This window comes from Cebidichthys violaceus, unplaced genomic scaffold (assembly GCF_023349555.1).
Source record: "Cebidichthys violaceus isolate CVI_PGR_0920_01 unplaced genomic scaffold, fCebVio1.0.p SCAF_20, whole genome shotgun sequence".
Lineage (NCBI taxonomy): Eukaryota > Metazoa > Chordata > Actinopteri > Perciformes > Stichaeidae > Cebidichthys > Cebidichthys violaceus.
In genome coordinates this window covers 6,940,649-6,967,727 of record NW_027176373.1, presented here as the reverse complement: position 1 = coordinate 6,967,727, position 27,079 = coordinate 6,940,649, and the positions used below count along the sequence as shown (strand labels likewise).

At 41.1% G+C, this 27,079-nt stretch overlaps 1 protein-coding gene across 1 annotated transcript in view; it reads left to right on the top strand.

The window, feature by feature from the left end:
* Positions 1-27,079, top strand: part of LOC137876400 (protocadherin Fat 3) — a 63,205-nt gene that overhangs the window by 14,818 nt on the left and 21,308 nt on the right. The window contains exons 6-38 of the mRNA XM_068715924.1: positions 3,523-3,584; positions 4,626-4,940; positions 6,221-6,431; positions 7,653-7,724; positions 8,983-9,119; positions 9,719-9,994; positions 10,174-10,384; positions 10,493-10,707; positions 10,906-11,064; positions 11,195-11,316; positions 11,463-11,645; positions 11,771-11,885; positions 12,000-12,281; positions 12,722-13,072; positions 13,151-13,324; positions 13,451-13,981; positions 14,767-15,131; positions 15,381-15,534; positions 16,120-16,227; positions 16,347-16,530; positions 16,900-17,120; positions 17,849-18,301; positions 18,762-18,896; positions 19,007-19,400; positions 20,369-20,565; positions 23,047-23,200; positions 23,310-23,543; positions 23,842-24,020; positions 25,687-25,900; positions 26,007-26,221; positions 26,316-26,453; positions 26,650-26,793; positions 26,875-27,072. Coding sequence (XP_068572025.1) covers positions 3,523-3,584; positions 4,626-4,940; positions 6,221-6,431; positions 7,653-7,724; positions 8,983-9,119; positions 9,719-9,994; positions 10,174-10,384; positions 10,493-10,707; positions 10,906-11,064; positions 11,195-11,316; positions 11,463-11,645; positions 11,771-11,885; positions 12,000-12,281; positions 12,722-13,072; positions 13,151-13,324; positions 13,451-13,981; positions 14,767-15,131; positions 15,381-15,534; positions 16,120-16,227; positions 16,347-16,530; positions 16,900-17,120; positions 17,849-18,301; positions 18,762-18,896; positions 19,007-19,400; positions 20,369-20,565; positions 23,047-23,200; positions 23,310-23,543; positions 23,842-24,020; positions 25,687-25,900; positions 26,007-26,221; positions 26,316-26,453; positions 26,650-26,793; positions 26,875-27,072 — 7,103 coding nt within the window. The remainder of the gene's footprint in view (positions 1-3,522; positions 3,585-4,625; positions 4,941-6,220; positions 6,432-7,652; positions 7,725-8,982; positions 9,120-9,718; positions 9,995-10,173; positions 10,385-10,492; positions 10,708-10,905; positions 11,065-11,194; positions 11,317-11,462; positions 11,646-11,770; positions 11,886-11,999; positions 12,282-12,721; positions 13,073-13,150; positions 13,325-13,450; positions 13,982-14,766; positions 15,132-15,380; positions 15,535-16,119; positions 16,228-16,346; positions 16,531-16,899; positions 17,121-17,848; positions 18,302-18,761; positions 18,897-19,006; positions 19,401-20,368; positions 20,566-23,046; positions 23,201-23,309; positions 23,544-23,841; positions 24,021-25,686; positions 25,901-26,006; positions 26,222-26,315; positions 26,454-26,649; positions 26,794-26,874; positions 27,073-27,079) is intronic.

Sequence of the window (27,079 nt, the reverse complement as noted above, 5' to 3'; positions counted from 1 at the left end):
CTAGGGAGGTCCCAATGCATTCTCAGTACAAGCTTTGCTTGAAGCTTCCATTAAAGAATTATTGAAGAGGTGAAATGTTTTATTCAAATCTCGAGAAAACAAAAATTGTGAAGCCTTTGCTGTCTCTGACCTAGATTAAGTGTCTGAGTGTTTTGGCAAACAACAAAAGGCATATTTCAGCTGTTACAGGAACCTGTATTCTCATTCAAAGAAATGTCAACGTAATGATCATGATCAAAAACCGATGGCCTATAACTTGTCAGTTATCAAGCTATTATAGAAGGTGTGATGTTGCTCTGTTTGTAAATCAAAGAGGGTGTTTCCATTTCTCTTCTTCTAATCCTCTTTGAATGTGCTTTTATTCATTACAGCATCATGAATATAAAAGTGAACCAGAGTGAAAAGGCTAATATTGACCCCACCAGAGACATACTGTTTCTCACACACTCATCAATATGTAAACTGTAGCCAACACACAGACACACTTACTCTTGACCCTTTAGAATCTTCGAGAGTAGAATATGATTCATGTCATATATCGCTTAGCTGTGCTAATGAGTTACTGTCCTTGTGCTGGTCCGTGCATCAGATGTGGCATTGTCATTAACACGGATGCAAAATCACACTGAGTTGATTTGTTCTTGAGCAGATTACACAAACTGTTAAAACATCCAACAGCTCTGTATGAATCGTGTGTGTGTGTGTGTGTGGCAAATTAAACAAGTGATTAATTGGTTACAGCAGTGTGCTAGAGACAGCAGCTCCATTGGAATGAGTCGATGAGAATGATGCACCATGAAACTCACATGCGAGTGTGTATCCACATGTGTCTGTGTCTCTGTGTGAACCCCACACCCAACAGCTGTATAAAGATAATTTGTGTGTGTTTTTGTGCCACAGGGGAGAGTGTTTAGCCATCTGAGCCCTGCTGTCTGTCTCTGTCAACGACACACAGTATTTTGCTATCTGTTACTCCTTCATTTCATACAAGGGAACTCATATTAATGACTCTCTTGTTCATACTGTGATAATTAAACTGTCACTGCAATTCTGAGCATGAGATGTGTAATCTTTCATGCGGAGGTTATGCTATTGGTTTGTTTCCATCAGCTTATTGAAGCCCAATAAATAACCTTTGACATTGTCAATGTTTTTCTCTTTTGCATATAGTATACAGTACTATTCTGCAGTTTTAGAAAGGCACAACCATTCATTTGAATACATAATTTTCACAATAACGTGCATGACAATTTCAGTCTATTAGTTTGTTAATTAGACATGGATGAGCAAAAGATGCATTCAATAGGAATCACTCCTCACTGTTTACCCAGTCAAAAAGTTTCCATGTACCACATTGATTTCATTGGATAAATTAATAAACAAAACCTAGCTGATTGATTTGCTTTCATGAAGTGGCTGTCAGCAGTACTATGACCTGAGCTGCTGCAAAACTCTTCAAGTTTCAAATTGTTTTTCCAAACTAGGTTTGCCGTGGCTTAAAGTAATACATTTTTCAAGTTCACTCTGGAACTGTCAAACTGATGGGTTTGAGGTACTGCAACAATTCCCAAAATGAATTGAAGTCAAACTTTAAATGAGTGTAAAGTGTGTAAATGTGCTGTGACAGCTTCCTGAGCTGTCTGTTTGTCTCTTGGTGTGTGAGTGAAGCCTACCTCCTTTGGGGGTGAAAACAGAACAGATAAGTGTTGACACAGGGTGTTGGAAGAAGGACTGCTTCTTTTAAAAGCATGCATGTTTGCAGAGATATGTCGTGATGTCATGATGACCATGGTGGTGTCTGTGTGACCTTTTCTGCAATCCACTATTAGATTGTATTGGTTATGTTGTACCAGGATATTAACCAATCAATTGTAATTGTTTGAGTCTAAAGTATGAATTTTGAAATCTCAAGTTCCTATTTTTATTGATGCTCCAGTTGGACAGCTATTCCCCTTTCATGGTGAAGAAGTAGGCTATAAATTGACGTTACTGACAGTATTTTTTGTGAATCCTTATTTGCTACTGACAGTATTCGTATTCTATAGGAAGGAGGAGTCTAACGATTTGAAATAGGCCATTGGACCATTACATAAATCTTGTGTGTGCAAAGGTGTGGGTGGGTAATTTTTTATTATTTTTACTCACATCCAATTAAAACAGAGCGTTGCCCAACTGCAGATGTGCTGCATGCTGTAGATCATTGATTTTGTTCAGAGTCGTTACTCGCTCCGTGTTCTGCTGAACAAGCCCCACCTCCCCCCTCCACTCCTACGCCTACAGCTTGTGACCGCTGCTCTAGATTTACTTCTAATTTGCTTAATTGAAGTTAGCCTGCATAGCAAGCTCAAGGTGACACTGTGACTTGTGCAAGCACGAAAATGTGTGTGTGTGTGTGTGTGTGTGCACCATGGTTTTAGTCTATCCATTGACTGCACAGATATTTTAAGCAACCAAAATAATCCCACTATTGCAACGCTTCATTACACTGAAACAAACACATTATCGCCATTCAAGCGCATTCAGTGTAATCGTTCCACATAAAATCCACACAGAAATAAATTCAGAAAATATATGAATGAATGTGGTTATTTTTGCATGCACCCATGTGTGTGTCTAGATGTCTTTATTTGCACATGCATGTAGTACTGTAAATTAAAATAACAATGCTCCAACAGACATGTATTCTTTTTCTAAAACAGCAACAAAATAATAGTATTTCAGCTTGTATCAGTGTTTTTTTTTCTTCTGTGTATTGTTATTGATTAATTGTTAGGATAAAATAGATCCAGGTTGTGCCCAATTCACTGTGTTTGGATGCTCTCATGAGATGTTGAATTGTTCAAGGATTGTGATCAAATAAACTAATTTATTCTAAAAAACAAAAGTCAGTACAATATTGTAAAACTGTCATATAGTGGGGCTGAATCTATGGATCAATGCCTGCATTTTATATATATATACATATGTGTGTGTACTGTTATTGTAACTGTACACTGACAGTGAGCTAGAAAATAAATTAAAAAAATAAGAAAACACTGAAATAAAAATCAAAACAACTAAAGATGTCAGAGGAAAAATGGCTGCCGTATTCTGTGATCTGCAATGCAGCCTGCTAGCGTTTGTCAAACCGTCTCACCATCATCGGAATAATCTGGTTCGATCAAAGCTGTTATCAATAGCCTCGCTCCTTTCCGTCTGTCCTGGTGGCATGCTGGCCAACTGAATGACCCTCAGCTATACAGTGTCATATGAACATGTGCCAAATGCTGTCGTCTCTGCCAGGGCTGCAGGCTGTAGTTTTTTATGTGTGTATGAGTGCACATTCACACACACTCATTCTTAAGTAGAAGACTTTCTAATTAGATTATAGGGTTTGTAAACTTATGAAGAGATATGATGAATCTTTTATGAAACTTGTATTCACTTGAAATGATGAAGAGACGCCATTTGTAAGCTTGTATTGTATTTGTTATCATCCATCGGTGTTCATATAATCTAAAGTTGCTCTTTTACGATTTTTAGGGCTGATCGCGACAACTGCGAGGAAACTGGACAGAGAACAACAGGCAGAGCACTTCTTAGAGGTACAGAATAATCTGAACAGTGTGCATTGGTTCATAGTGTTATTATTTATCTGGCCCTGCCACCTGCCACAGCCCACTATTAACAGAGACTGGGTGGAGGACAACCCTGGCAGGCTCTCAAGGCTCCATACACTGTGATAAATGGCTCTAGTTTTGGGCCCCAGGTTTAGGAATTTCTAAATGTAATCATTCATCATTGGTTATCTTCTCTACTCAGGACGGGAATAAGGAGGAGAGGAGTTGGTCTGCCCGACATTTGATAAGCGCAGACACTGGGCATACAGATAGCTCTGTGATTACCATTTCTGTTGCTTCTGCTGCTCTGCATGCAGATGAACCTGATAATCAGAGATATTCAACTTCAGAGGCACAAGGAAACTTCCACTAACCCCAGACTTCTATTACAATTTAGTAAATGCTGTTGAACGTACAAGAACTTTGCCCTTCTGCAAAATGGAATGAAATAACCCACAGCTGACCCACAGTATTGTAGCTGGTGTTTTGTTTCTGTATTGCCAATTGACTTGTCTAGACTCAATAACTTTTTGTGCTGCTTTGTTCAGCTCCAGTATGTAATAAGAACCCAGTGTATGAAAACTCACTACAAAATGAAAACAGCGAAAGATGCAGAAGGACGCTTGCATCTAACAGCATGATATACTTCACACCTAAAGGGAGTTTGAAATTGGGGGCACAGAAGTCTTTGTTGTTACATCGTTCTGTCCTGTCCTGTCTTGTGATTTCAATAGGCTTGCCAGTCTATGCTGCCTGTTTGTAATTAATAGTCTAGTGAGCAGTCAGTCTGGCAGAAATGGTGGTCACCCTGATCTGATCCAATTGATCAGTGATCAGACCTCTGCCTCCAGGGGATCAATAATACAAAGAGATTTCCCATGAGCTCAGCCACACAGCGGGAGCCAAGATTAAAAATGTTAATAAATGTATGCTAATCCTGCATATATGACAAAACATGTTCGAGAGACTTTGATGCATCTTTATGACTACTACTTTTTTGGTTTGTGTGATCGTACATGTCCTCAGGTAACAGTTATCGACGGCCCAGTCACCACCCGCCAGTCTACTGTGTGGGTCATAGTTCACATTGAGGACGAAAACGACAACCCGCCTACCTTCCCGGAGGTCACCTACCGCATCAGCTTGATTGAACGAGACCGCAACAAACGTGGCGAACAGGTGTACCGTGTCTTCGCTTATGACCGGGACCTTGGAGCCAATGGCAACATCACCTACAGCATTGTTGATGGTAATGCGGATGAAAAGTTCAGTATTGACCCCAGGACTGCCATGGTGTCATCAAAGAAGATGGTGACAGCGGGAAGCTATAATATCCTCACTGTGAGTTTCATACACCAGGTTTGGTTTTTTAGAATTGATCTTTATTTAAGTGCTCTTTGGTCTAAAGTAGGCCAGTGACATTTTTCAGTGAAAACACAGCACTCATAGCAGACAATAAATCCATAGTTTGAATTACAGACTGCCTATTGTCTAACTAGTGATAAGACCCCGTTCAGACACAATACTCCTCTCTTTCCACTTCCTGAGTGCTGCTGTTCCAATTTCTGTTTCCTGTCTTGCTACAACTAAATCCATAGTCACTTGGGGCTCCATTAGGTTATATTGCTCAGCTGTCATGCAGTTAGTAGAATCAATCACAGTCACACTGTTCATTTTTCATTGGGCACAAGTCCAGGTATTTGAGCTTGTGGTTTGTTTTGCTATTTTGCATGGCCAATGAACTCCAACATGCCACGGTAGGTGGAGCGGCACAGCTGAAGTTGTGTTTATTCACATCAGGTGACACAGAGGGTTTATGATACTCTGGCATGAAATGCCTTTCCTCTCCTCGAGCACAAGCACAAATTACAGTTTTTGTAGCTTTATTTGTGTACCTAATTATTCATTCTAACAATGTATTCTTTGAGCTCCATCCCCGTTTATGTGCTGCAGACACCAGATTTTATTATGCATCTGGCTCGCTGATCAGTCGGTCAGGCCCATGTGACCTATGAGCTTGTGCTCAGTTTTAGTGGAAAAGAGCTCATGTGTGACATAAGAGCGTCATAGACAACAAACACATCAATGTTTCTTCATTCTTGGGATAACTCTGTTGTTGTTCTCGAAGCAAAGAATAGTTTAACTAATGTATTTGGCTCACAGGCTCTGGCCTTAAATGAGCACCACTTATAACAGCATATTTTACAATTACCTCTCCATAGGTTTCTCCAAAGAGGTAGTTGATATATCGTGGTTAATGCTTTTCCCATCTAATGTGAGAAAGGCAGAGCGAGCGATTTGAAGTCAGGCAAGGACAGCCATCCTATTAAACTGTAATTGCTGGAATCAATTTTGAGGTTAGAAAAACTATTATTTATAAATGGGAGGTTGTTGCTGAGGTGTAGGTGTAAGTAAATGTAGTTGCCGTGACTGAAGATAAGCATAGTGCTCATACGTATACAGTTTTGACAATCTGTGGCCATAATTGTAATACCTTCTCGATGTTTGCCTGCTCCGAATACATACATACTAACATAACACCAAATCCAGTGTAGTGGGAAATTAATGTCATGAATCATTGGCTGAATGTCTGGTTTCTCAGTATTGTTTCCGTCTCTCAGATAAAAGCGGAGGACAGCGGTGATCCCCCATTATGGTCTACTGTCAAACTTCATGTAGAGTGGATTCGCAAACCCGTCCCCTCGCCTGTAGCCCTACTATTCACCCAGAGGTACTACAATTTCTCTGTTTCGGAGACAGCTGCTGTAGCTCAGCCGGTGGGAGTAATCGCTGTCAGCCAGTCAAGCGCACCTGTCTGGTTCAATATCATCGGTAAGAAAATTAATGTGTGATACTAAACTAACGGACCAGAGCATAATGCATAATTTTCTTGTGCTGTCATGTTCATTCAAATGCATTTATTCAGGATTTCTAGCCACACTATCAAAAAGGAACTAAATGATTCTTTTCATGTATTTTATTAAAATTGATTTTGATTTATATATTAAAAGAGGACATTTGGTTTTCCTCAGATTTTTGACCACTTAAACTCGACCACCAACTCTAATTGAGGTATCAAGGGATGAGGGATGAATAAAGTAGTTTGAACAGAATTGATATATCATCTGCATGTTGGAGTATCATGATAATGCTTTGGAGAGATGCTTTTTGGGTCAGACCTGACCTGGAGGGGCCAGAACCAACACACTGGAGGCGATGCATTTCACACCATGCAATGTAAACAATCACAAAAGTTACATTTCTTGATTCAAACTGCAGGCTTCCTCACAGACCACCATAACAGCTTTGCTGTAACTTGGACATATTTCACTTTAAATGTATCTCACTGCTGGAGAGGTACTGCTCACAATCCAAATTAGCTTGTTAAAATCAAAAGGCTTATGACACAATCTGTAGATAATTAATTGTACAAAGGCAAACGTGAATTTTCTTTATAAAACTATATAAAATATAAAAATAAAAAGGATGGCTTCTGCTGCTGCTCTAGCTCTGGTGGCAACCATGAATCTTTTCTGGAGCGTACTGGTTCTATACCTGTCTGCTTGTTTAAAACTGGTGAGCTCTATCTTGCCCCTTGATTCAAACCTTTGAAAGGGTAATTAGTGAATAGCTCATTATTGACTGCTGCAAACCAAATTATCTTTATAGAGACCCAGGTCCCTGGATGGTAATATGAAGGTGAGTTGATGATTAGTTGATCATTCTTTTGCAGTCACAAACATCAAAGATACAGAAAATGCGATGAAAATGTGGCGTTTTGTTCATGTTCCACTCTTACTGTTGATATCAGTGGAGTAATTGTGCAGGAAAATGTCATTAAAAAAATAAATGCATGATGGTCATCTTTTTCTCTCAAACTTCAAGAACTGGACTTGAATATCATCCCTGATTGAATCACATTATCCCAGGTTGACTTTGCAGAGTGCTATATATACTGTAGATGATGCAGACCTTTGATCACAAGAATATCCTTGACTCCCTAAATATTCATAATGTCTTTTTTCTTTCCTTCTCCCTCTCTCTACCGTTAAGGCGGACGGCTCGCCAGAGAAACGTTCTACATTCCTCAGAATGCCTGTGGAAGAAACTGCTCACTTGACACAGGTCTGGTCAAAGCTAATTTTGCCACATCCCTTCCTCAAATGGCCCAGGTCTGGAGAAATTCTGACACAGTTGGCCTGTAACTGTAGTGTTTTTTTGTCCTCAAAGAGACTTCTCCGAATGGAAATCTCTTTGAAATAATACCAGAGTATGTTGGGATATTACTGCCCTTGACCACTTATGTTTCATTATGAGTCCGTCTGATGATCTTTCTGTAGTAACAGACAAACCAAACATATTTTGTTACAATAGGGGATGTATGGTTCTCTCTGTCACAGATGTTTTTACAATAGTTCTTTCACTTCTCCGAGGGGCTCAGTATGTATGTATTGTGTGGGTTGTCCTTCATGTGTGTCATAGCATTTACATGGGCTCTTGTGCTGGTAGAATGTGGGACCCATTAAAAAAAATCTGCTTATCTGCTGACAGCAATTAAGGCTGTTATCTTAAAATCAGATGGAAAGAAGGCGAGTAATTAGAATAATGTGTCAAACATTTCTGTCCAAACGTTTCAAATCCAAGTTGTAATTTGTCGACTCCTACTAATTTGTTCTGCATACATATATTGTATAACCACCTGTTCAGATATTGTATTGCTGTTTGTAAAAGATGCATAAAAGACCCCCTAGAGGCACCTCTTACATACAGGAAAGAAACTGTGTACTTATCTATATTTAGAGACTACAGACTCTGATTTCAGTTTTTGTTAATGCTGTGAGATCATAGTGTAATATTGACCAACCTCACACCCTGAAAAAAAGCCAATCCCTTTGGTTTGCTGCGACTCACTACGCATCAGTGCTTCTGTGAAAAATGCCCAATCAGTATTCATATGCTGAGGAGAGCTCAAGCTCCCAGATATCTCGGGAGAGAAGCTGGAATGAGACGAAGGATGGTGCTGAATACCTAACACATATCAATCCTCTCCCTCACTATAATCAAACATTAAGCCTCTAAACTGTACACTCAACGCCCGTGGAAAAGACCCGGCTGCAGGTTTTTGATCCCCGAGATGGGTTGTGTTTTGGACTGATAAGACAGATGTTTGTGTGGCTGTTAACAGCTCTCTGACTGCCAAGTGGGTTCGGCGCTACATTGCATTGCTTTTCAGTTCATTTTATTTCACGGACCCTCCAGCTCCAGACGCAGGCACCTGGCCAAAACAATTACACAGTAATAACTTAGAGCACCTGAGTTTAGCACGCCACGTGAATACTGAATGACTGAAACTGTGTGTGTGTGTGTGTGTGTGTGATTCCAGGGAGCTTTGACATGCAGTTTGACCTTCAAGTGGGGGTGGGAACTCTAGTTGTGGCCAAGCCCCTGGATGCAGAGGCACAATCTGTGTTCAACATGACTGTACAGGTGACCGATGGGACAAACTTTGCCACAGCACAGGTACGCACACTTGTGATATGTAATGCTTTGGCACTGCTTCTTACACACTCCAGACCCACATCACATTAAATTATTGCTACCCCCTTTCCTGGGGGAGCTTTTTTTCTGTCAGCTTTCGTCCTTCCTACGCTTGTGCTCCCTTTTTTTCTCGAATTATCTCTCGCTGACTATGAAATTTGCTTTTTGTTGCTCTCTCGTTGACATTTCCTCTGCTCCTGCTGTCTTGGCTGGCATACTAGGTCTGCCTTGTAAGGGAAATCCTTGATATCAGTGGATTAATGGGATTAGCCTGTGCAAATAAAGGTCAAGTGTTTGTATGCGAAAAAAAATGCAGCACAATTACATCCCTCTGGGAAAAAACTTTGTCCAGCTAGAAAAAATAGTATTACTATTGCTTTGACTTAAAAGATTTAGTGTAAATACTGCTGGTATCTCCACCTTGCAAATATAAAATTCAAGGGGTATCACTACCTATGACTGTGTCAGATATTATCAGACACCAAAGGAAGCTCTACACCAGTGTTTGTATCTATTATACTGAGCACACTTCTACTTTGTACCTACCTCAATGAATCTCTCTCCGTCACTTTGTCACTCAGGTGTTCATCCGAATACTGGACAGCAACGACAACCCTCCGGTCTTCTCACAGCCAGCCTATGATGTCAGTGTCTCAGAGGACGCACCGCTCGACATGGAGCTACTGCGGGTTAGAGCATCAGACATGGACGAGCGTGCTCGTTTGAGCTTCTCCATCTATGGCAGTGTAGACCCAGTCAGTATGAGACTGTTCAGGGTCAATCCTGGTACGGGAGTTGTCTACACTGCAGACAGTTTGGACTATGAGGCCAGAACACAGCACATCCTCACGATTATGGTGAGGAAGAAAAATGTGCTTCTGTGTGCGCCTGGTTGGCTGTTGCGATAAATCTGTATGTTTACTGTATGTGTGATTCTCCTCTTGGCTACTGTGCCTGCCTTACTTCATTTTGGCTGATTTCTTTCATTTATGTTCTCTTACAACGCTATCCGTATTCATCTCTCATTTCACTCCAGGTCAAGGATCAGGAGTTTCCATTTAACCGTGACCTGGCTCGTATACTGGTGGCGGTGGAGGACTCCAATGATAACATCCCCTACTTTACCAGCACCGTATATGATGCTGTGGCCTATGAGTCATCTCCCATAAGCACTTCTGTATTACAAGTGACAGCCTTAGACAAAGACAATGGGATTAACGGGCAACTCACTTATACTATGGAAGCAGGTGGGGATTGGATGTTTAATGCTTTGTCAGAGGAAAACAAATTGGGATTTAAATGAGTTTTTTCGTATTTACTAGTAATGTTGCCTGTAACCTTTACGCTACTTTCAGGGAACACCGGTGGTGTGTTTGGAATTGATAATGCCACAGGCCTAATCTTCATTGCCAGGGATCTGGACATCACCTCTGTGGGCTTTTACACCCTCACTGTGCGTGTCACAGACAGTGGATTTCCTCCGTTAATGGCCACCGCTTCAGCCCGCATCTCCTTGATACTCTCCGACTTCTCCCAACCCAAATTCTCTCAGAATGAGTATCAGGCTGAGGTAAAGAGAGAGATGGCTGACTTAAAGGATGGGTGCATAGGGGAGGGAAGGGAGAGATAGATGAAATAAAGAAAGTCTGGGAGGGATGGATGGTAAATCTCTGGCGAGTTATGTGCACAATGTCAGCGATAATATTTACCTACTGTATATCTGTCTAAAGTGCCTAAAATGTTATAACTGATGTCTTTGCATTTACAGATAATGGAGAACAGCACTATTGGAACACATGTGACCACTGTTAGCGCCCTCAGTCGTTCAGCACTCATATACGATATCAGCAGGGGCAACGAGGAGCACTGCTTCTTCATCAACCATCATACTGGTGTAATCAGCACACGTAGACTTCTTGACTTTGAGGTAATGCACGTGTTTCAACTAGAAAGTGTATAAGAGCATACCATTTGCCAAAGTTCAGTGTTGACAGAAAGAGTGACACACAGAATTTTAAGATAGCACTTTTACTCTCTGCATAATTTTGTTTTGGCAGCAAACAACGTCCTACTTTCTGGTGGTGCATGCCCTGAGCATGGCTGGAGTGGAGGCCAGCACCACTGTCATCGTCCAGGTGGGGGATGTCAATGATAGCCCACCAGTCTTCCAACAAATCAGGTATCATTGGTTGTCAAAAGAGATGAGCTTTTGCATTGACATTCTCCTCTGCTGTTTGCTAAGCCGTGTTGGGGCCTGACATGTAATTTTTCTGAAGTGTATTTAAGTATAGCTTTTACAGCAGTGTCCTCTTTTTTTCTGAACAGTTATGTGGGCGCAATCAGTGAGGCTGCTCCAGTCAACAGCGTGGTCGTGGGAGAGGATGGTAACCCTCTGGTCATTCAGGCGACCGACAGAGACCGCAATCACAACGCCCTGTTAGTGTTCCAGATCGTCGACGAGACCGCTCGTATGTTTTTTAGCGTGGACTCTGGGACTGGATCAATTCGGTTGGTGACATATAAAAACCAGCCCAACTGCAACACTATTGAGGATGTCTGATTCACCTGCTTACAAACTGATATATCTCATACTTTTGGATCTTCTTCTTATTTGAATGTTTCTTAAATTTTAGAACAATTGCCAGTCTGGACTATGAGACCTTCTCAGAGTTCCTCTTCCGGGTTCATGTTAGAGACAGTGGTCAGCCTCCGCAGAGTGCTGACAGCCCAGCAGAGGTTGTTATAAAGGTAAGTAACTGGCATATGAATCAGCTTTCACTGCTTCATGAACCATTCTTGACTCACTTTGATTCTCGTATTCCATTTGTGGACATTATTTTCACTCTGGGTACGACATCCTAGGTGATCAACATCAATGACTCGCCTCCAAAGATGTTGCAGGATACTTACGAGACAGTACTCCTCCTGCCAACCTACGTGGGTGTCGAGGTCCTTACGGTGGAGGCTTTTGACCCCGATATGATCTCTGACCTCACCCTGAATCTTGACAAGGCTATGCCCTCTAAGCTAGCTTACTCTCTGGTGGACAGCAATGTGGAGCACTTCTCTGTGGAGCGCTACACCGGAGTTGTGACTGTCATCAATCAAAACCTCAGCAAAGACCGTTACCGCTTTAATGTGAAGGTAAGCGATTGGCTACTGGTGTTCAGTAGACATGACACATAAATATAATTTGCATGTGTCCTGTTAAGCTTAGATAAACAGCATGAAGTGGGCTTTGACTTGATTACATAAAAATGTTTTCCAAAGGGAGGTCGGAGCACTGGGTCATATGCAGAATTGTGTTCTGAGTTCATAGGTTTTCAGTGTCTTGATGTAGAATACTTCAGCGAGTTGGGTTTCTGCCCAGGCAGATAAGTTATCTCCAGGTATCCATGCCCCAGGGTTGTTTTGTCATTTTTGCTGAGAAAGGAAAGGGCAATGCATGCAAAGTCTTATTGAATACACATGAAAACCCCAGCATTACAAGTAAGCTGTCAAATAAATGCAAATAATGCTTTCCCACTAAGTACTGAGGGCCCAACAAGGCACTCTTACCCTTTTGTATTTGTTTGTTTTAAAAGGTATGGGACGGCCGTTTCTCCAGCTTGGCAACAGTTACAGTGCTTGTCCGAGAAGCTATAGACAGCGGCCTTCTCTTCACCTTCCCAGTCTACTCCGCCTCCATCCCAGAGAACATACCCAATGTCACTTTAGTGACTGTTGTCAACACAGTCGGCCACCGCCTCAACGAACCACTGAAGTACACTCTGCTGAACCCCAGCGGACGTTTCACCATCCGGCCGACCTGTGGGGTGGTGCTCACCACTGGTGTGCCTTTTGACCGGGAGGATAAGGAGAGTTACGAGTTGGTGGTGGAGGTCAGCAGAGAAGATGAGGTACTGAGAGTAGCGAGAGTGACTGTGCGAGTTCAGGTGGGTGTCTCTTTTTTTTTTTTACTTTCTTTACACTGACCCCTTTGGATTTTCCTAAAATAATCGTTCTGTCTCCAGGTGGAGGATGTAAACGACAATGCTCCAGAGTTTGTGAACCTCCCCTACTACGCTGCAGTGCAGGTGGAAGCAGAGCCAGCGTCAGCTATTTTCAGGGTATCAGCCATTGATCAAGACTACGGTCTGAATGGAGAAGTGACATATAGCCTGAAGGACGAGCATAGAAACTTTATGGTAATTTGACATGGCTATTAAATGTCTTCTAACTCTTAAATGATGGACTATCCATTTCAAATTCCATGGATTCGTACATTGTTATGCTCTTCATGTTACAAACATGTATTTATGTATTTCATGCAGGTGAACCCTGTGACAGGAGAGCTGACCTTAAAGAGGGCCTTTGAGGCAGACTTATCCAATGCAGAGTACAAGGTGGTCCTTGTGGCCACTGATCGTGGCTTCCCCCCTCTGTCCAGTGAGGTGGAGCTGCCTGTTACTGTAGTAAATAAAGCCATGCCGGTGTTTGACAAGCCCTTCTATGGTGTCACTGTCAGAGAGGATGTGGCCGTCTCCACCTCTGTCCTGTGCATCAATGCCACCAGTCCTGAAGGCCAGAGCGTCATCTTCACTATCACAGATGGAGACCCTTCCCTGCAATTTGACATTGGCTTTGACACAGGAATCATCAGTGTGATCTACCTGTTAGACTATGAGACCACGCAGTACTACCGGTTAACGGTGAAGGCTACAGACACTCTGTCTGGAGCAAGGTCTGAGGTCGACGTGGACATTGTCGTGCTGGATGTGAATGATAACCCACCACTGTTTCAGAACACCTCATACTCCACTCTGCTCACTGAGAACTCCATGATCGGAACGGCCGTGTTACAGGTGTGTGTGCGTCCTGTGTTAATTGAGTGAGTCCACTGTGTACTCTTACTAAATAATTGTTTACACTTAAGACTCACTTTAGCAGTCTTGGAGCAGCACATGAATACTAGATGCCAAATCATTTACTTCTGAAAAGATAGCGTGATATTTACCTAGAAATTTCCCACTGGAAGCTCTTGGCCTTTTGCGAATAATAGACCAGCGTTGTTGTTGCACTGAGGAAAATGTTTGCACAAGATGATTCTAAATTATTGAGTTAATTGGTTTGAGGTAGAAACATCAAAATAGGTTAATGGCCTTATTTGACCTTATTGTTGAAATCTAGCAACAATCAGGAGGCAATCTATGAATAAATGGATATTTTTGGTTTCCGGCTTCTGGCCTATCATCACTCAGTACCACTGAGGGACTTATCATTTAACTAAAGTAACTTTGTGTTTGTGTTAAAGTGAGGAAAACATAATTATGAAAAAACGTTTTATGTTGTTACTGCAATTCAAAACAACGGATCAAACCAACTTACTCCCTCTACCTCACATTAATATCACACTATTGGAATTCATTTCATTAAAGTATTGCACTTCAACAAAATGATCATGCCGGATACTGGACAATATGTTGCTGTAGTTTTAGATGCAGTATCTCAGCAAAACACAGAACTTTATTTCCTTTTTTATATTTGGTCTCAGTGTGGGTAGCTATACAGTATGTCGGGGTGAACAAATCAGACCATATTCTGAATAATGCATGAGGGAGTGCAAAATTTGATGTTACTTTCCCTGTAGGTGTTTGCACAGGACCAAGATTCTGAGAAGAACGCCCTGGTGAGTTACCAGATTCTATCTGACATCTACAACAGCACCAACTACTTCCACATTGACAGTAACAACGGATTGGTATTCACGGCACGCCTACTCGACTATGAGCTCATCCAACGCTACAACTTCATTGTCAGAGCAACGGACAGTGGAGACCCTGCCCTCAGTAGTGATGTTAGTGTCACTGTGACTGTTTCTGACACAAACGACAACCCACCTAATTTCAGCCAAGCGCTGTACGAGGCCTTTGTCAGCGAGCTGGCTCCCAGAGGGCACTTTGTGACTTGTGTTCAGGCGTCGGATGCTGACATTTGTGATGCTCATAGGCTGAGGTAAAATAAGCTTTATACAGTTGTGGTTGTGTTGTTTTCTCTATAAATTGATGACTAAACCTTTCATTATGTTTAGAAAAGCTTATTTTCTTATAGGCAATCTTGTTTTTGTGTTTCACTCCATGTTCTATTTGCCTCTTTCTCAAGCACAAGCAACAAAAGGGGATATTGTCTGTTTCCAGCAGCCTCTGAGCAAAATATTATAGTACATTCTAAACACCATTGCACTCTTTTTTGATTTGCTTTCAGATACAGTATTCTCTCTGGGAATGAGAAAATGACTTTTATGATGGAGCCAGATACAGGGATGCTCAGTCTGTCTAACAAGAGGAGACAAGGCATGAAACTGTCGTATCAACTCAATGTGTCTGTGTCAGATGGAGTCTTCACCAACACTGCTCAGGTGAGACAACTTACGATTTAGTTCTATCAACGGTTTTGCTCTTTTTTTAAACCTTTGCAGTGTTTATACGTAGCAAAGCTGAGTAACCTTTTATAGCAACCCATCGCTTCAAATTTATCACCAACACTCCCAGCTGTCCAGTACGGCTGTTTACCACTGGCTGCTGAGCAGCTCTGCAGTTGGAGGTTAATGTGTGTTCATGTCAAATCTGATTTACTGTGAGAATGAGCTGCCAACTGGAAAAAAATTTCACATCTGTCTCGTAGTGGTAATTACAAGTGGGCTCTGGTATCCCACATCTCTGGTAGTCTACATCAGATGTCGTCTCAATGACATGACACCCCATTCTTTTTCTGACATGATGTGAACACATCGTACCTCCAAAGTTAGTGTTTACATCTGTATCAATCACCTCATTTGGTGTCAAGCCTGACTGATTCTCTTACTTTTGCTGTGCATGCTTTGTTGATGTGATCATGTTTGACAAATCAGCCATTGATGATTTTTGAGATGGCATCAACAAAATGTCAGCAGACATGGGTATGATGATGGGATTTGGATTATAATGATGATGGTGATTCCCAGGTGATTGTACGTGTCCTGGGAGCCAACCTGTACAGCCCAGTGTTCAGCCAGAGGTTCTACCTGGCTGAAGTCCAGGAAAATACCCCTCCAGGGTTTAAGGTCATTCAGGTAAGTTATCCGTCTTACTACTCACTCAGTATTGTGTCCATCAGGAAACTCCCTACAAGGATGATGTTGTAGAACCTTGCAATGACCATTCTGACCTTATTTTCTGTACGGACCTCTAGGTTCGTGCAACAGATGAGGACTCCGGGCTGTTTGGCCAGATCACCTACTCCTTCATCAATGACCTGGGGAAAACTCAGTTCACTATTGATGCAGATGGAGTCATATCCACCGCTCAGAAATTAGACAGAGAAAATCCTCTTAACAAGGACATGGTGCTGACCATTATGGCCCTGGATGGTGGAGGTATTATTTTTTACACCGAATAGACTTAAACTGATACCCTGATAAATGCAATCTTCACGTCAGCCAACATAAGACAATACACAAATGCACAAAAGTCCTACCTCTAAATCTGGCAGACCAAAGCTAACGTTAATGCATGAGTGGTCACTGTTCTTGCACTGTAGGTGTCGCCTGTAAGATGATAGCTTTTGTATAATAAGATTCCACACTGAGAATTCATGAATATTTAAGCATATTCACATTACAGATGTGAATACATTTTGATTACATTTTATGAATTACAGTGAATGAAACTCATTTATGTCCGTATTATAATATACATTTGATAAAAGCATACGCAGACATTTATGTTTATTGCTATTTTTCCAGGCCGTGCATCGTTTTGCACAGTTCGAGTGGTTCTGGCTGATGAGAATGACAATGCCCCTCGGTTCAGAGCTGTTGAGTACCGTATGAGCATTAAAGCAAATGTTGCCAAAGGCTCCCTGGTCACACAGATCCAAGCCACTGACAATGATGCTGGCTCGAATGGGAGGATCACCTACTCCCTTTACAGCGAGGCACGCCTTTCACTGGTTGATGTACTGGAGGTCAGTGCATTTTGCTCTTTAACTTTATACTTTATGTTGCCGTATTTTATAAAAACATAGTTGTGCTAGATAGCTGTTTGCTTACTTTTACTAGAGCTGCACACATATTTTCAGTTCACTCAAGGAAAAACCCAAAGTCTAACCAGATCCAAACCTTGAGTAAACCATATTAATCATAATTTATGCTATAACCCTGATTTTCAATTAAGAGATGTTCTCTTACACACGCTCCCCAATTCATTGGATTAACAACCATCTGTTACTGTAATTATGCATTTTTACTCATCAAATCAAAATCATGTTACATTAAGATTGATGCCTCGGTCAGTGTTGGCTATTCCAAAGGGAAACATAATTACAAGCAACGAGTAAATAAACAACTATAAGTAACTATTATGTAAATTAAGCAAAAAACTGTAGTCTAAAAGGCTAATATAATATGAATGCATATAAAGAAGGTATCAGTAGCATATACATATTAATAGATACCAAGTGCAAGCTCAAATAACATTGTTTAACATGCGCTGATTTGTGGAAATAAAAGATAGATAAAAGATAGATAAAAGATAAAACATAATTCTAACCAGTTCAAGTCATTAAGAGAGAAAAAGAGGAAATGACATCAGGAACCTGTTGGCTCATAACAGTTGACTTCAGGCTGAGAGACAAAGAAAGCTCAAGGATTATTGTCTCTAAAGTTGATCTAAATGACTTTTGCTGGTGGACAGGTGGAGCCAGACAGCGGTTGGATGATGACTAAAAGCACCGTGGACCACCTCCAGGGGACTGTGCTGTCCTTCTTTGTCAAAGCCACAGACTGCGGTTCTCCTGCCAAACACTCGCTGGTGTCCGCCTTCATCCACGTCGTCCCACCAGATGCTTTTGTTCCCTCCTTCAGTCAGCCTCAGTACTCCTTCACCATCCCCGAGGACACAGCAGCAGGAACAGCTCTGGGGTCAGTGTACATGGCCCCTGGACAGACAGGGTTCTTCACTGTAGTCGGAGGAGAGACGCTCGACAGTAACCAGGGAGGGACCTTCCTGGTGGAGAGGGAAACCGGTCTGATCCGTCTGATCAAGCCGCTAGACTATGAACTCATCAGCATCTTCCGCTTTAAGGTTGCGGCAACAACAAGACGAGACCTGATCGAATCTGTCTCCACTGTAGACCTGGAGGTTAAGGTTGGTGATACAGTTAAACATTGAGTCCACTAGCCTTTTTTTCCTATTTTTTCATTTAACTTGAATTGGATCTTATTTTAGCATATAAATTCAATAAAATAGAAAAATGTATCGCGAAGGGATTGTTTTAGTGACCACACATGGCTCATACAAAAATATGATCACGGATGTTTTAACACTGAGAAGAGCAACACACGTTTCCAAAACATGAGAGCAAGGACAATCTCAAAGAAACGTGCATCTGTAAATACTTGAAACAAATTTGTTAAAGCTTTTGTTGTAGTTGATTCAAAATGTGAAATACAATTTGAAAATGATTAAAAACAATGTAATTTAATGCAATTTAAATGCCATATTCATGAAAAGAAAATTTGTGAATTTTAATTCCGTCTTGCATTCTTTTTTTCAGTATAATTTAGACTTTGTTGGACTGATTCAGTGAAGATTTGTCATTTTGCAGGTGCTAGATGTGAATGACAACAAGCCAGTGTTTGAGACTAACACCTACGTAGCCACAGTGATGGAGGGGATGCCGGTAGGGACAAGAGTGATTCAAGTGCGTGCACTTGATCCAGACTGGGGCTCTAATGGACAGGTGTGTGACTGCTAGGTTCAGCTGAGTATTATCTTCTTGGGTTTTTGCTCTGCAGTTTGTTGTAGATGCTTTCTAAAAGCTACTTCATGTGTCTTTTCTTAAAATTGCAGGTAACATACAGCCTCGGATCTCTGCTCACCTCCAACGTGGACTTGACAAAAGACGCTCGTTCCTTCAGCGGCCCCATCACTACGGGTTCTGTCTTTGCTATTGACAGTAAAACAGGCTGGATCACCACAGTGAGTCAGATGGACCACGAGGCCTGCTCCAGCTACAGCTTTGAAGTAGTAGCCTCTGATCTGGGAGAGTTACAGTCGCTGTCCTCCACCACGGTGGTAACCATCACTGTGTCAGACGTTAATGACAACCCGCCGCGGTTTGAGAGGGAGCTGTACCGGGGTGCAGTAAAGGAGAGCGATCCTCTCGGTGAGGTGATAGCTGTTCTAAAAACCAAAGATCGAGATGGCACAGATCAAAACCGCCTCATCAACTTCTACATAACTGGTGAGGAAATTAAGTAGAATACTGACATAATATAATTCAACGCATTCTGCTGCAGTAATTGTACCTCATGCAGTGAGATGAAGTGGCGTTGCATATAAATTATTCTCTGGCCTAATGGGGTTGCTATTATTAAAAGGTCAACAATTTAAATTAATTTCAACTCAAATGTCAAGCTCAACTAAACATTTAGTTTTTGTGTTTTCTTTTGATTTTAATAATTAAAAAGGTATGCATGATACAACAACCATTTAAAGCTAGGCAGACAAACCCTGTATATTCACGTTGTTATTTCTCAATATAGGTGGAAGAAAAATGCTTCATAACAAAGTATTGTTTACTTGATATATTGTTAAGTAGAGCCAACCAGCACTAGGAAGCTATGCTTTAAATCATTCTTGCAAAGTATGCAAAGTTAGTATAATAGATGGATTTCCCAAAATAAGAAGTGGTCTTTCACAAACTCACACATGACTTTGCGTGGTCACTCCTTTTTTATGGAAGTAATCAAAAGAATTGCGAGGACTCGCACCTCTCGTGTCACCTTGACACTGAGCTTGATGTTTATCATTCACATAACACTGTCTTATAACTAAGGATGATGTATTGTGGCCTTGTGTTTTGGCATTTCAAAACACTGATTGGCCTAATGGAAGTGTTCAAATAAAAGGTCAATTTTTTGGAAACTTTGAAAGGCCATTGCTGCTACGCCACCAGCCTGGTTTACGTTAAGATGACAGATGTTTGTTGATTATGCCAAAGGGTACCTGCATCATTTGTGTGTGTGTGTGTGTGTGTGTGTGTGTGTGTGTGTGTGTGTGTGTGTGTGTGTAGGTGGGTGGGGAGCTGATGCTTATTCATCTTGTGAATGAATGAGACTTCCAGTTTGTTCAGTTGTTTACAATGCATCTTCAACTCTGTCTTTGCCGTGATGTGTCAGCGTTATAATCCTTCATCTGTTTAATCTCCAGGGGGAAACCCGCGGGGCGTGTTTGGCCTGGCTCTTGTGCACGGAGAGTGGAAGGTTTACGTGAGTGGTCTGCTGGATCGTGAGCAGCAGGACTGGTATCTGCTCAACATCACAGCCAGCGATGGCCTATATGTCGCTCGCACTGCTGTGGAAGTTACCGTCATCGACGCCAACGACAACAGTCCCATCTGCAACCAGGTCAGGGATACAGACAAATTGAGATGGGTAAAAAAAAAAAGTCAAAACAAACAAATATGGAGCAGACTGTGGAATATAGGACGATAAACTATTATTTTGCATGTTTATGATTCAAGAATCACAATCACAATCATTTATTGCCAAGGTATATTGCACATACAAGGAATTTGACATGGTGGGTGGTGCATAACATTAAACAATCAACAACAATCAACACGTAGACAACAGAAAGTAGAAACATATTACATTTTACAGGAAAATATAAAATAATGTAAAATATAAAATAAAGTGCACAAACAAACAGATAACAGTACTATAAACAAGTGAGATGTAAGTGTAGTGTAAAAGTGTCAAGTGTATTTAAATAAGAAACATAGAAGTGATGTGCAGGGGAGTAACCGGTAGGAAATTGTCCTGGGGGATGACAGAGTCAGTGGGGGTCCCGGGCTTTGTTGATGAGCCCAACTGAAGACGGGAAAAAACTGTTCATGTGGCGTGAGGTCTTGGTCCTGATGGACCGCAGCCTCCTGCCAGATGGAAGGGGCTCGAACAGTTTCTGTCCAGGGTGAGAGGGGTCGGCTACAATCTTTTTTGCTCGCTTCAGGGTCCTTCAGGGGAGTCACAGGGTGATGGGGGGGGGGGGGGGGGGCTACGTTCTTCCGGAAATCCTCCACTGTCTCCACTCTCCACTGATAGACTAATTGCCTTTATCCGCTGTTTGTGTCCAGGCTAACCACATTCCAATTAAAGTTTTGTCTCAAAATAGAAAGAAAACATCCCCTTTGAATAAATGATATGATAAAACAGTCAATGTGTAGTAAATGTTAGTGAAAGGGAAAGTTATTGTGGTTACAGTCAATTGGCTTCATTGTGGACAAATATATTTAAAGTAAATTAAAAAAAAATTGCATGCAAAAGCTGAGGGCAACAAACAGTAACTGCACATTTTTTTAAATACTGTTATAATGTTCATTTGCATAATACGTACATGATTATGTAAAACAGCCATAATCTGGAGATGTAGCAGAACAGGATTTGTTCAGTAAAAGTATTGATTCTCTGTTCTACAGTATACCAAAGTACAAATTTAATGTAGATTAATTAAAACTGTGTATCCTTCTACTATATTTCAGGAACTTTATTGTAATTTGAGTATAACTGGGTTTTACATAGCTTTTATATAGCATATAAAATTATTATATTTATTGAAATACTCAAAATGATCTTGAAATTAAATAAATGACACGAATAAATGAAATGAATCAGTGATAAAAACTTTGCTCAGCATGACAATTTCTACCTTGCGACTTTAAGACTCATACTAAAATGAGCGTTAATGCTGTGGCAAAAAGCTGATATATAAAGGGAAAATCTCTGTGAAAAGGGAAGACAATTGGGTTGCATGGTCTTCTGGGAAAATCCCTTTTCATTTAGTAAAACTTTTTAAATTCTTCAATTTCATTCAATTAGTTGAAGACTTTTCTTTCTCCCTATAAACTCTCACTAGTTCTCTTTTGAAATCCCCTGTTCTCCTCTTATATTCTCTTTGTTCATAGACAGGTTAGGCCTGTGTAACTACAAAGTGGTTACTGCAAGTAGCAGCATCAAATGTATCAAAAGACATACAAACTCACACTATACCATCTTATAACATTGTTATCATGTTTTTTTTAATTATGAAATGCTTGTAGTATCAGTAGAAGTAGTACCTGTTACTCCAGTAGTAACAATTGAAGCAATTGCATTTCTACTTGAAGCAGTGATGGTAACAGTCAGTTGTAAAAGTGGAAGTAGCAGTAATGGCAGTAAAAGTACATGTACTACTGCCACGTCTGCTACTAGCCACAGTGTTAGGCATGCTTGATGCAGTACAGGAAATATTACAGATAATTATGTTGGTAATAGGAGTACTAGTATTGGTGGTAGCCATAGTAGTGCCAATAGTTCTAGTACTAGCAATATTAAGTATTCTAGTTCCAAGCAGTATTTTCAGCAATTGTAGCAGTAATTGTTTGATGGCCATTATTTGATTAGTTTTAGAGATGCAACTCAAGCTTATTGATTATTTTCATCCTCAATTAATCCGCCAGTTTTTTTGTTTTTTTGCTTGAATGATTATCAATCATAATAGTCACAGATTAATTTTCTGTCGATTGACTAATCAGTTAATTGACTTATCATTTCAGCTCTAAGTGCGTATGCGGCACAAAAGCTGCAGGGTAGGATATACAGTACTGCAGTAGTTTTCCCATTGTGCTGGTCTGTGATGTAGTGAGGTCACAAAGTTAATTTCTAGAGGCAGAGTGAAGGCAGGGTCAGAAAAGGGCACTAAACTCTTTTGTGCTCATTCTATCAGCAGGGATAATGAATACAGCGCCCAACAGTTGAATGTGCTTTTTGATCTGTTCAACAGAACTTTTCTTTTGTTTTCAGACACTTTGGTTTTACTTTGTTCTTGTATATCTTTGTGTGTTGTCCCAGGCGGTGTATAGTGCCTCTTTTTCTGAGGACATTCCCACCAACAAGGGCATTCTTGCGGTCGGTGCAACAGACGCTGACTCAGGCTCCAGCGCTGAGATCCAATATTCACTGTTTGGCATCGGGGTCGAAGATTTCTACATGGATGCAAACACTGGTACATTCAATTATTTCTTCCTTCAGGTTTTTTGTACGATCAAAACATATACTTTACATATAAATCATCCTTTCTACAGCTTCATAACCCTCTCCATTTGTGTCATAAGGTGAGCTGCGTACGGCCACAGTCATGGACCGAGAAATGACGTCCACCTACAAACTCATTGCCCAGGCAACTGATGGAGGAGGGCTGTTCTGCCGCTCTGACATTTCTCTCAAAGTGTTGGATGTAAACGACAATGCCCCGTCTTTCTCCTCTACTCATTACCTGGCCAGTGTGTATGAGAATGCCGCCCCCAAGGCCTTGCTTACCCGTTTGCAAGCCAGTGACCCTGATGAAGGTGAGCTAATTTGATGTTATAAGCTGGATTTGTAATATGTTACACTGAATGCAGGTTGAAACCACTACGCCACCAAGCATTCAAACTGCTGACTTGTCCTTGAGAAACTTATTAGAAACTAATTATTCTTACCAAAGACATGTCCTACAGCTGTTTAAGGAAAACAGACACATAGTCACAGACATTTTGTACATGTATCTAAAATGACCTTGTAATAGAAAAAAAGATCAGTAAGAAGAACATTTTGACATGATTAATAAGTCTGGGTGTGCATGAATTTGTTTTCTATTCTCTCCAGGTCTTAATCGTACAGTGGTCTATTCTCTGGTGGATTCAGTCAACGGATTATTTTCCATTGATCCGGTATCTGGGATGGTAATTCTGGAGAAATCTCTGGACCGAGAGAGCCAAGACTCCTATCGTGTCCGTGTACACGCCACTGACCAAGTTGGCCAGCAGGGGGCGCTGTCCTCACAGGTTGGTGGTTTATTATTCCAAAAGATATTCACAATCCCCCCAAAAACTGGCTTCTCCCTGAAATAATTGCTAGCTGGGAAAAAACAGTACTTGTGAACTTTATTGAAAATCTCCACATTTATATTTTAGGTGATATAATCATGGTTTTCTTAGTACTCAAATCAGATACAGAGTAATTGGCATAGATACTTAGTATTGCACTAATCACATACCAATTACAATCATTTAAAAAAACAGAAATAGATATTATTTTGTGATTAAACCGTAATACCACAATAATACAATTATAATTTATACATCATTTAAGAGCCGCATTAGTCAGCTATGGAGTCATCCATCTTGGGATGTGCAATCTGTATTTCAGTCCATACACATGAATAAGAAAATTCAATGAATAAAAACATGTTGTTTACTGAAGAGATCAGATAAAGAACCTATTAGATTTAATCAAGATAAATCGTCATGAGATTGTGCAGTGGTGGGATGGGAAAGACGGGGAAGGTGATAGTTGCAAACACAGAGTCAATGCAGCAAAAGACTCGCTAGGTTTCCCTTTTCTTGGGTCCTTTTGAGACTGCCAGAACAAGCCAAAAGCTGAAAATATACACCAGGCAAAAAAGAGGTCAGACGTGGTTGTTTTGCACGAATATTGTTCCAGCAGGTATCATGACCGCTGTGAATACAAAGAGCAATAGCTTTAGCTGTAATAGCAGCAATAGCAGTGGTAGTAATAATAGTGATTTCAGGAGTTGTAGCAGTATTTGCATCAGGCACATTAATATAATAGCAGTAATACTGTGGCATCCCACTTGCAGTAAGTGGAACTGGGATCAAGTGTGTCTCTTTCATGACTCAGTAACATATGCTGCTTGTGTATGCCAGGAAAGACTAGTGGGGTTAATGTGATGAAGGTCTGATGACGAGACTAATGCAGATAGAAAGCAGCTGGCCCTGTTATCCATCTAAGCACCTTTCCATTGACCCATTCCTTATACCAGCCAATTCATATTTCTAACTTCGAATAGAGTCAACCATCTGAACAAATACTAAGATTTAACCATTTTTAAACTTACACTCAATCGTAGTTATTTCTAACATAAATCAAAAGACACTAACCCAAACAAAAATTAAATTACACAAAACTAAAAAACACAAACAGCCTCATATCAACAAACCTACCCCATATATTACAGGGCGAACATGTTTGAATAATTCAAAGTAACACAATATAGAAAAACAACTTTCAAGATGTTTTTAGGTTTCTTAGTTTTATTTGCAATATTTCTTTCTGAGATAAAATTCAAAGAATTCACTCAATAATAAGGTAATATAACTTTGTTTCCCTAACATCATAGCTTTGGTTTTTGTACCTCCCTCCAAAAGGCAAAGACAAAATGACCGTACCAGAAAAAGTGAACCGTTGACTCCGATTCAAGAGAGCAAAAGCAGCATTTATTCAACTCAGTAATGCTACAAACATTTATCTAGCAGCCAAGAAATTATCTTTGGGGCTTTGGTGGACACAGACTTCAATTCATTTTTTCATCTTAATTGCCTTTAATGGGAGAAAGTATCTTTTCTCCCATTAATGTCCATGTCTGTGGTGCTGAAACTGAACTCTGAGGGCTGGGAGCAAAGCAGACAAATGAGTTGGTGTCTTCCTCAGGTTGATTTGACCATTTTGGTGCTGGATGTGAATGACAATGCCCCAGTCTTCCAGAGGAGGGACTATGCTGTTACTGTCCCCGAGGATGTAGCCGTGGGTACCGAGGTGCTGCGAGTGTTGGCGTCGAGCGTTGACATTGGACCGAACGCTGAGATCACCTACAATATCCGGTCGGGCAACGAGTTAAGAAAGTTCACCATAAACAGAAACCTGGGTGAGCAAATGTGCTAGTTACATTCAGGCCTGAATGCAAAACTAAAACTCAGCGGAACGTCTTAAATCGAATCCTATATAAGTGCTGTACTATGTGTATGTTTTAGGCTCTATTTCTGTGGCTGATGATTTGGACTTTGAGGTGTGTAAGGACTACTACCTCACCGTTGAGGCCTGGGACAGCGGGAACCCTCCTCTCAGCACAGCTACCATGGTAATTATTGAACTCATGGATGTCAACGACAACGCTCCAGCCTTCAGTCAGGGCATCTACAACGTTCTGGTCAGCGAGGATGCGTCTGTTGGGCAGACAATTACAAGGGTAACATTCAATTTGCTCTCCACCTTTATATTGGTCATTCTAAACTTTTTAGTGCTTTCATCAACTTTTCTTTCACTTTGTGTTTATTTTCTAGGTATTGGCAGAAGACTTGGACAGCCAGGTGAATGGGCGAATCACCTACTCTATCTTGAAAGGTGACCGTAGCAACCACTTCTGGATTGACCCTGTAACAGGACTGCTCAAAGTCAATAAGCTGCTCGACAGAGAACTCGTAAGGATGCATCCATAAGTACAATATCTCATAAACAATCAATAGTAATTTTCTGGTTCATGAGCAGAGAAAATACCAAGCCCGCTCAAGGTCAACACTCAATGAAGTCTGATATTATGCAAGCATAACAGTGCATGCCACATTGCCTGATACATACAGATGCTATGGCACTCTCATCCCCTCCCACTCCATCTAGGTATCCAGGTACTCTCTGTCGGTGCAGGCGTTCGACAGTGGCTCTCCTGCCATGTCCTCCACTGTCACCCTTAACATCGACATATCCGACGTTAACGACAACCCTCCTGTCTTCACTCCTCCCAACTCTACCGCCGTCATACAGGTAACAGTCTCTGTGTGTTTGCTTGTATTCATGTGTTTTTGTGCAAGGGTAATCTCACCTTCTCTCTCCCCATACTTACAGCTAAACCAAGCGGCTGGCACCACCCTGCTGAAGCTGTCAATCAGCGATAAAGACTCCCCTAGAAATGGCCCTCCCTTTGAGTTTCGCATCGTGTCAGGAAATGAGAGGAATTTCTTCTCCCTGGACCAGACTGGAACTCTGAGGGCCAACCGTGTGTTTGGCCCTGAAGCTCCGAGAGAGTTCACTCTTGAAACCCAGGTTGGCA